The sequence below is a fragment of the Neovison vison genome, chromosome 3 (assembly GCF_020171115.1).
Source record: "Neovison vison isolate M4711 chromosome 3, ASM_NN_V1, whole genome shotgun sequence".
In the NCBI taxonomy this organism is placed as follows: domain Eukaryota; kingdom Metazoa; phylum Chordata; class Mammalia; order Carnivora; family Mustelidae; genus Neogale; species Neogale vison.
The window spans coordinates 43,385,644-43,396,500 of record NC_058093.1 but is presented as its reverse complement, the minus strand read 5'-3'; the positions used below and the strand labels follow the sequence as shown (position 1 = coordinate 43,396,500).

Sequence of the window (10,857 nt, the reverse complement as noted above, 5' to 3'; positions counted from 1 at the left end):
CCTATGAGAGTTCTCTTTTAAAATGCTATCCCCTTATCTTCTTCCTCCACTTACCAACATGTCTACTGCCCCATCCCTAGAATAATCTTAACCAGAGACCTTCAGGAAGCTTGATTCCCATGGCCCTGTGAAGAAAGGGGCTGCCAGCCAATGGCCCTCCCCAGCAGCTGAAAGGCGAGCCGAGTTTGTTCTATTTAAAGCAACACCCACAGTACCCTGCGCGCCACAGCTGCTACCTTTGGACTCCGTTGAGAAGTTTGGTCGATACACAAACAGCATGATGATGTCCAACTCTGATCACCTTCCGGATTACCCGCTCCACTCGGATTTAGTGAGGAGATTAAAGTCTGCCCTGGACGCCAAGGATGAGGAGAGGGTGAGCCACTTGATCTGCACGGAAGTGGGGCACGTGGACGCCATCATAGAACTGGACAATGATGACTGGATGAAGGACCCCGCGGCTCAGCTGCCCGTTGGCGCGCTCGTAGGTAACCAGCGTGTGTCTGACACCAAATTCCCCATTATGAGGGGTGAGCTGTTCCTGGAGTGGAAGGGTGATGGGGGAGAACGGCTCATGCTGGAGGCTTGCCCGTCTGGTTCTTGTTTATATATGTACACACTTGGCTGCATGCACCGTGTGTGTTGCTATGCAACCCCTGGTACCTGCTACAAACAATTTAAACAGAGGACCAAGCACTCCTGGGGCCCCCGGCCTCCCACACACCTGTTTCCATTTCTCCACTTTTTCTGCATGTGTAGATTTACCCCCTCCCTTATAGCCATGTCCCGGATGTAATTTTGTGTTCTGCTCTGTTGAGTTAATATAGCTAAAGTATTTTCCATGACATTACATAGTCTTCTTAATTTCAATCACCTATTGAGGTGATTAATCACAAAATACTTAAACCGAATGCCAACAAGAAAGGAATATTTGTTTACATTTTTACTACCATAATTAATGCCATAATTAGCATCTTTATCAGCCTTCGTATGGTGGGGTTTTTTCCTATTCAGGTAATATCCTTTTTTTAATAATTTTTTATTGTGTTATGTTAGTCACCATACATCATTAGAGTTTGATGTAGTGTTCCATGATTCATTGTTTACCTGTAACACATCAAGTTATAGTCTTAAAATAAATTCCTAGGAGCAGAATTACAAGGACAAGAAAACAAGGACAGAAAAGTTAACAAACTGCTTTCTAAAAGGGTTTCTATTTCCTCCGACAGTGAGAGCGTGTGTCTCACCACATCCTGAACATTGCTGGTGGTGAATATTTATCCTTGAGCCAGCAACTGAAAAAGCATGCACTGGTCCTTGTCCTCTGCCTGCCCACCCATCCTTCTGGTATAGCTCAGGACAAAGTCTTAGCCACAGGGCTTTCTTTTTCTTTGTAGACCTGTACACATGGGATGTGTCTATTCAGGAAGGCAATCTCTTCCCACTTTTTTTTTCTTTTTTTTTTTTTGTCATTTTACAGAACTTCTTTGTATAAAAAAAATGGAACTATTTGCCCTGGTGCAAGATTTCCTTTCTTTTTTTATTGTGTTATGTTAGTCACCATACAGTACGTCATTAGTTTTTGATGTAGTGTTCCATAATTCATTGTTTATGTATGACACCCAGTGCTCCATGCAATCTGTGCCCTCCTTAATACCCACCACGGGGCTCGCCCATCATTCTACCCCTCTCCCCTCAAAAATCCTCAGTTTGTTTCTCAGAGTCCACAGTCTCTCAAGGTTTGTCTCCCCTCGGATTCCCCCACTTCAGTTTTCCCTTCATTCTCCTAACGTCCTCCATGCTATTCCTTATGCTGTACATACGAGGGCTGTGTTCTAGCTTGTCAGAGGCGCTTGGCCCCTACAAGGTGTACAGGGGGCTCTTGTCAACCTACTAGACTGAGTCCTGTCATACACGCCTGCATGCACACACATGTATACCTGTGCGCACGCGTACACACTCACACATACACACACACACTCACACATACACACATGCTCCCACAAGCAGAAAATATATCAAAAAGGAGTGTGCATGGGACATTGGTGCTAGCCAGTGGGGCTTTCATGTGATGAAGAGGGAGATCCAGATCAGTCTGGATGGGGGTGACAATCCCTCTGCTCCCTCACGGCATGGGTGTACCCCCTTGGCTGCCTTTCACTGGGGAGTTAAGCGAGCTGCATTAGGCTATAGGGAGAAAACATCTCCCGCTTCTTCTTTTCCTTGGTTTTCCTAGTATCTGTGGCCATGATCAGGGTAAGGGTCCAGGAGCCACAAGCCCAAAGAACAACACGCCTCTGTTCTGATCTTAGCTTCACATAGACAGGCACTGCAGTCTCACCAAGCCAGTACCTGGGATGCTGCCCGGTGCAGGAGATTGCCCTGGCGTGTGAGGAGGGAACTTAGTCATCATAAACTGCAATTTCACCTGGAGCACTAAGCTCTATATTTTTCTTTTGCCACCCTCCCTACCTCACCCTGCCTGCCCTGTGCCCGTCTATGAAGCTGACCTTCTGAACTGCATCACCTGCCTCATGCACTCTGACCCCTGTTGGATGCAGCAAATGGCTTCATCCTTGTGCCAAAAGCTCAGCTCCTGGCTGACAGCTCTCACCTCCCATCTTGCCCCTTCAGACACAGGGATGAGGGTTCCCCCTTTGTCTATGCCACGCCTGGTTGCCGTCCCTGAACCCCGCCTACATTTGTTACATCCCATGGTCATGCCCTCTGTCTTCTGCTATGCTTAAAAGCAAGTCCACCCTCGACATCCCCTTTTACAAAGCCATCGATGCTCATTGGAGATGGGTGTATTTGGAATCCGCAATTTAAAATATTCTTTTCACATTACTAATTGCCCTGCCCCACCTTCACTGTCCCCCAACCACCACAACTCTGCTGGACACTTGAAAGCAGTGATATTTGTTTTAAGAGAGTTTCATTCCTTCCCACGATGAACCCATTACATCCTAAATCATATATGTATATACTTCTCCCTGCTGAAGTGCACCATTTAGAAAGTCAAGAACAATTCATTGCTGATGACATGTTTTCAGGGCTTGGGTTACTTCAGGGTTGTTTTCATTTCAGGGTGATCATACCCTGAATGATTAAGGCACATCTTGTTACCAGTGACTCTATTATAGGGAAGGAGGGCTGGCCTTGAATCCAAGGCAGAGCGTGCAGTGTGCTCAGTCTTGTGTGCTGGGCATGCTGCTCCGGGCATGAGGTGAAAACAATATTTGAAGGAAACAAGAAAGGGAAGGAGAGCCTAATTAGAAGGTGACCAAAGACAGTTTCTAGGTGAGAGATGACAAGAGTCTCAGCCAAGAGAGCAGGATAAATACAAAGGTCAGTGACAAAGATGAGAACTGCATGGGTGGGCCCATGGGAAGGTCTTGGTGACAAGTAGAGGCTGGTGCTACTAATGGAGACCAAAAACAGAGGGACCTAATTGTGACAGTGTGCTGAGCCCCTACTGTGTGCCTGGCAACAGGGAGAGTGGAGAACATAAACAAGAGTGATATGAGGGATGACTCCCAGGCTCACAGCCCAGGCACATCAGCCCTGAGCGATCACCAGGGGTCTGGAGAAGCTCCCGCCGTGGAGTGGGATATTCAAGAAGGGAACTTGGGCTCTGCCACCAATGAGCTGTGTGACCTTAGGAACGTCTCTTTCCCTTTCTGGGCCAGTGACATGAGATTCAATGAGGGCTTCCCAAACAGAGGTCCATGATGGAATGAACTTGGGAGATGCTTCTGCAGAATCATACGCTTGGAGTTTGGCACAATGGTGTATTAAAGGCTTGGTGTGGCTTTGTCACCAGGGGAATTGGTAGTTTGTAGGTGCTTCCTGGAAAACGCTGGCTTGCATCAATGTTGAGGTCCCATCATCTCTGTGCTTCTCTGAGGTGATGATCCCAAAGATTCATTGTCACAGCCTGCAGTGAAGCATGAGTTCCTTTTTGCTGAGTGTGAGAGCAAATGAGCTCTTTCTCAAAGCAACTTTGAGTCCTTGAGGACTATCCTTGTCAGGAACAAGAGCTGTTTGGATTTAAATATACATGTGAGGTCTTTAGAATGCTTGAAGAGTGGTCAGAACTTACGGCAATATGCTGAAATACAGCCCATACTGTGAAGAACTTACTCTCCTCCAGGCGAGAAATATGAAGATGGGGGATGGGGCTGGGGCAGCAAGGACCAGCACCTGGAATGCCCACTCAGGCCAGGAGAGGCAGGAGCCAAGATGAATGTTGGGAAATGCATTTAGGGGGGAGGAGGAAAGTTTCCATCCCAAGAACAACCCTGGTTACAGGTTTTTTAGTCTAGTTCCAAAGACGACGATCTGCGAAAATAAGAAAAAGAAAAGTAACCATTCTCTCTCATGTGCTTGTCACTATGAACACACAAGGACCTTATCTGTCAGTGAACTCCCCATGTTCATTGCACTAGGAACTTACTATTCAACCAAAGGGAACACAAAACAATAATAATAATTTATTCCAATGCATCATGTCAGCATCACAATAAAAGCATGAGAAAAGGAGGCACCAGCTGAGAAAATGGTAGGAGGAGCTTTTTCTGGAGAAGTCTCCCCAGGTGTAGATGCCCCCCACCTTGATGAGGGCTGAGGTCAGAGGAACTTGAAATTTTAGCCCTAACAGATCATGGGACAAAGTGCAGCATGTGTCCTCCGTACACAGTTGGCAGACAGGCAGGGAAAAGGTCATTGGCTGGGATTTCCCTAAAGACACTATTCACATGTCCCTGCAAGGATGGACTGGGATGGACCAGGAATGGGGCATTCCCCCCACGTGTGTGTGTGTGTGTGTGTGTGTGTGTGTGTGTGTGTGTGTGAGAGAGAGAGAGAGAGAGAGAAAAGGTGAACAGGACCAAGCACACAGCTGTCCAATAATCAACTCCCCCATCTATGCCATCCACCCCATTACAATAGGAACCTCCCCACCAGGGCTGCACCCAAATTCTGAGGCACGTGAGGACCTCCTCTGCTCACCTAGGCCACCCCTTCCTTCCAGAGCCTGCTCAGCAGATGGCCTCCACTAGAGGACCATTCCTGATCACCTGGCCCACAGACTCTCCTCCTCCATAAAGACACAATGGCCTCAGTCTCCATTAATTACGGAAACACATGGCCTTGCTGGGCTAATTGCTATACCCACCAGATATTTAAAACTTAAAAACAACTCCTTGAAGGTGAGAACCTTACTGAACACATATTGGTACCCAGAGCCTAACACAAGGTCTTTGCTCTGAGAAGGAGCTCAAAGTCTGTGTGTGCTGCCTAGCACAGATAGTCTAAGCTCTTTTGCTGACATGACGGATTGCCTTCCCATGGATACTACTGGGGTTAGCCTTTCTGTAAAGAAATATTTAATTCTATTTTGGGATAATATTTTAATATTAGTGACGATTGCATCATTTGTCCTCGCATCTTTCAATGCCTATCAGTTCACTAACCACCAAGAACATGGAAAGGGAGAAAGGATGGCTGGGGGAGGGGTGGCGAGACCCTTCTTGCCCCCAAATGCATCAACTGTACAATTTGGTAACTGGTGTAATCAAACTACTTAAGAAACAACTGATTACTAATTGCTATTATTAAGGATGTCAGCATTCCATGATTTTGCTGCTGATATATTATATACAAGTCAAGATGCTACTTGAATTCTTGATTGAAACAGAAAACTAGAGACATTATGTTGTGTTTGGGGTAATGGTATTTAAGCATCTGGAGGCAAGTTAAAGAACTACTAATTGGGTTTTTATTAAGAGATCGCACCCAGCAGCATGTATACACTTGGGGAGTGATTGTGGGGAATGTGTGATAGGCATATGCATACACGTCAAAATGGGGTCTGTTTGTGCAGTGCAACTTCTCACCCAGCCAGCACCCTGGTAGACTTGACACTGAGGCCACCATCACCTTGGGCCACATCTGCCACCCCTTCCCTGTGCATGGAGGAGAACATCACTCAGGACAAACCCAACAGTCAAATGTCAGTGAAATGAGCACAGCCCCTCCCTTGTAGGAGTCATATTTGAACTAATGACAGAATCATTTATGTTGCTGGGGGCTCTGAGAATGGTGTACTGGGGACGGCAAGAAACTAACAGTGAAATGACCCAGTTCTTGCCTTGGCTCTACCACTGCCTCCATGGCCTTGAACTTGTCAGTCCATCTCTCTGAACCTTAATATCCTCACTTTAAAAACATGGGGTTGGTTGGCTCATCTCTCATTGTCTTTATAAATTGTGCTAACTAAGGTTTTGAGACCAATGACTTGTGTTTGTGGAGGCCATTAACAAAACCCTGTTGCCTTCAGAAGTCTGGAACATCCAAACAGAGCCCTGTGTAGACCCCGCCCCACATGCAAAGGAATGGCTAACTCCACAACAATGGGAGAAAGAAGGTATCTCCTGGAGGGTGGTGTAGACTGATTTATGAACTTGAATGCACCAAATAAGCACTGGCTTGGCACAAGGCCAGCCTGTTCTAATCTTTAGGGAGAATACATCCCCAAACCAGAACATGTTAGAACTGGAACCAACCCTAAGTGGAGGCAAAGAGAGAGGACTCACAGGTATCAATGACCTTCATTAAGTCCCTATTCCCCAAGGGCTATTGCCTTTCCTGCTTACCCAGCTGATGAAAATGGGGCTCTAAGAGGGTATGTTACACCCCCGAGAACTCACAGCTGGTGGAAAGTGTAAATCCAACACTCTTCCCAGAATTCCATGATACCTGTAGTTCACCCATCTTACAGCTGCATTTTACAGATGGAGACACTGAGGCTCACATTTGTTCCTCCATTGGTCAACAGCCAGTTAGCAGCAGTGTATAAACAAGGTATGTTTCCTAAGTTTTAGTGAAGGGCTCTTGATACATACCCACCCAGACACATTTTTCAGGAAGATCCATGAACAAATTTCCCCCAATGAAGCTGCATACAGCCCTTTTGCTTTACCTTACACACATACTCATGCCCACACACGTCAATAGCACAGAGTCTCTGGCTTCAAATAATTCAAGTAAGAGTATTAAGAAAAAACATGGATGAATAAATGGGGTCCTTGGCTGCCGAATAAAACAGAAATGGAAAGCAGGAGGTCAGCAGTGACAGGGAAGGATAGAGAGGGAAGCATTCCACCATCTCGGCTGCACACCCTGAGCAGACGATGTGGGGGCAGGGAGATCCTGCTCGAAGCAAAATGAAATTAAACCTTTCTAAGTACTTATAAATCAGCACCTAATGACACTATCCCACCACCAGCCGGAGCATTGCTCTTATTACTTTGATTCACAAGCCAGGAAAAGATCCGGAATTATGCACAAATTATTGTCCCATCTTCTTAATTAACACTGATTGCAAAATTCTTGCTAAAGTCCTTGCTAACAGACTCAATTATGCGCTGCCTGAATTGATTCACCCAGATCAAGTGGAATTTATTAGAAATACACTTTCCTACAATAACATCAGATTATCTTTGAATATAGCTAAATTATTTAGGAATAAAATGGCTCTAGCCTTTGCTTTAGATACAAAAAAATATCTCCCACCACCTAGAATAAAGATATTTCTTTGCTTTCAACCAGATACACACCCTAGGCTCTCTTCTTCCCCAGAAGCAGGTTGAGTCACTGTGATGAGATGAGATGCATGCCTTAGAGCTAATGGTCCAGCTTCAGATCATATGGGGCAGGAAGGAAAATCCTAAGGGTCACGTCTCAGCTCCCCCCAGTATGAATTGTCACTGCCTGTGGAACACGGTGAAATTGCAATTAGACTAAATCAGGATATTTTCAGAATCAAAATTGAGAAACAGGCTAATAAAGAAATAATGTATGCTGATGACATACTTCTATTAGCATCACTCCCAAGCACACTGGAGAGTTTTGAAAGAACAAAAAGAAATGAGGATGATAGCAAAGAGGCTTTTCTCCTTCCCAGGAGGATGGCGGTTCCTGCAATGGTGAGCTCTGTTCAGGAAAAACATTCCTAAGGCACTAATTGGAAGTGGCAAATGACTACCTGTAGCTTGGTTCTACTTCTCCATCTCATTGCCCATTATCTTCCAATACTGAATTCAGCAACTGGATATGAACGGGGACTGGGTTTGTCCTATTCACCATATTCTGGCACACAGTAGGTACATAATAAATATTAACAGGCCACATAACATATGGGGGACAATAAAACTCTCTTGGGCTGGTCCTTGATAGATGGCTGTGATCAAAAGCAAGGGAATCCAAATAGAGGGAGTAGATTGAGAAAAAGTGAAGCATGCTGGGGCACAACACCCTGTGCAATGAAGAGGGGCCTGCCTGGAAATGAGGCTGTGTAAATCAAAGTAGGAGGAGAAAAGTTGAGGCAAGTTAAGTTGGGATAGATAGCACAACATGAGACCACAAATTCTAGATGAGGGTTTACACTTATCTTGGAAAGGCAGTGAGGATCCATTCAGCAATGGAATGAGATCTTCTAATAGGAAGGATGGCAGTGGAGAGACTGGGACCAAGGAGGTGCTTCCTTCTCTATTAATTGAGTCCTTAAGGCAATACAGCTCACCCACCACTCTTGAAGTTAGAGTTGGCTTTGTTGTAGTCAATAATGGGCTTAACAGAAGAGTGTCTATGAATTTGAAAATAGATCAACAGAAAGTATCCAACCTGAAGAACAGCAAGTAAAACAATAAAAAAGAAAATGAACAGAGACTGTGGGACAATTTAGAAGATCTAATATAGCCAAATGGAGTCCAAGAAAGAGAGAAGGAAGATAATGGAACAGAAGAAATATTTTAAGAAATAGATTCCAATCATGGCCCAAATTTGATGAAAGACATAAATTTACAGATTCAAGAAGTTCAGCAAACCAGAAGAGAGATAAAAGTGAGGAAAATATGTCAAATGTGTGCCAGGGTACCTGGATGCTCTGCTGAGTGTTGTTGAGTTGAGCTTGCCTTGAGAAGAGAGAGAAGGTTCACTCAAGTGAGGAGTGGGAAAGGCACACACAGAGAAGGATGCAATGACTGTTTCCTATTTAAAGGTGCCTGTCTCTCCCCTTCCCACAAACCTGCAGTGGCTCCCTACTGCCTACAGCAAAGGTCAACAAATTATGATCCCAGTCCTGGCTGCCAGTTTTTACAAGTAAGGTTTAATTGGCCATGCTCATTCATTTACATATTATCAATGACTTCTTTCATTCTATCATGGCAGCTGAAGTTGCCTCACGACCTACAAAACCTAAAATGTTTGCTTTCTGACACTTTGCAGAAAAAGTCTAGTGACCTCTGTCCAATACCTTCTAGTTCAAATTTTATAGCAAGTATTCAAGGGCCTGAAAGATGTGCCAGGAGCTAACTTACCCGTAAGCACTTCTGCCAGCATCCTTTTACCAGCCCTGTACCCCGGTGAGTAATGGAAAATAGCACTAGTCAGAGCACAGTGAGAGGCAGATGACACTCTGCCAAGTGTTTGCTGTGGAAATTGACAGTAAGCTTTTAAAAATATTGACAGCAACTTAACAATTAATATGATAGTGTGTGATTACCGGACTTTTTTCTATTATATTTTTTCTTGTAAGTACTTTTAATTGTACTTTTAAAAAGAATCAACCCATGGCAAATTGGGACCAAAAAAAAAAAAAATCCCAGGTGCTTAACTAGTGGTTAGGAACTCTGGTTAAAACCATCCCCTAGCGGATCCTGGGTGGCTCAGCCAATGAAGTGCCTGCCTTTGGCTCAGGTCATGATCCTGGGGGCCTGGGATCGAACCCACATCAGGATCCTTGATCAGCAGGAAGCCTGCTTCTCCCCTGCCTGCTGTTCCCCCTGCTAGTGCTTGCTCTCTGTCTCTCTCACTCGCTCGCTCTCTCTGTGTCAAATAAATCAATAAAAACTTTTGAAAAAAATACCCCAATGACACTATCAATCCCTTACACCCTTCTTGGCTCTTGAGCAGTCCATCTCTCTGCTCTCCTGTCTTCACCTGCTCTAACAACACACACACACACCCCCAACCTTCCAGGTGGTCCAAGAGACTCTGGGGCTCACAGTCTGATGCTGAGTAGAGTTGGCCTCACAGGATATTTGCAGGGCATGAACACCTGTGAAGAGAGGGAGAAAATCAGACTGGCAGAGGAGAAGTTGATCTGTGACACAGAAGGCACAGTGCCATGTGTAGCCAACCCTAGGGGAGCTCTGGAGCGGAGTCCCTTCTCACAGTTTTCCTACATCGGGTCAAGATGTCAGGACCTCTCCACAAACCTAAGTGGTCATGGGATCTGGCTGCCTTGAGAGGTGTATTCTGGAGTAAGGCAGCTCTCTACAGCTGAGACAAACCCTGAAGGAGTTGCATCAGGGTAACAAGTCCTCCCTAAGAGTAGGGTCTGGGCGACCCCTCTCCATGTCTATCAAAGGTCTAGTCCCTGCCACTCACTTATGTTCTGACCCCTGGGCCTGCTGGATGCTGCTTTTCTTTACTACCCACAACCCTTCCTTTGCCTGACCCCCCTTCCAGACGGCACTCATGGCCCCATGCAATGCAGTTCTGAGGCTACACCTTGCCTCTTGCTCAGCCAAAAATAATAGGGTATAGTTGCTCATCCTCACTATAGGTTAAGGAAAGGAAACAGACACCCTCCAAGGGACATGAGCTAGCCTTGTACCTCAACCCCATCTGTGCTTTGCTCAGATGCCTCCTGTGGAGAAAGTCTGCCCCATCCCTACTTCCCATCACTATAATGCTCTGTTTGTTGCCTTCTCCCCATCAGACCCGCACCTGTCATTGGCAGTGATCTCATCCCGCTCACTAGTTACTAGTTGCCTCATCTATCTCTTCACA

The 10,857-nt window shown here is 45.6% G+C and overlaps 1 protein-coding gene across 1 annotated transcript in view; it reads left to right on the top strand.

Moving 5' to 3' along the window:
* Positions 1–283: 283 nt before the first annotated feature.
* Positions 284–10,857, top strand: part of ASB18 (ankyrin repeat and SOCS box containing 18) — a 63,134-nt gene continuing 52,560 nt past the window's right edge. Inside the window, exons 1-2 of the mRNA XM_044240891.1 lie at positions 284–488; positions 7,122–7,124. Coding sequence (XP_044096826.1) covers positions 284–488; positions 7,122–7,124 — 208 coding nt within the window. The remainder of the gene's footprint in view (positions 489–7,121; positions 7,125–10,857) is intronic.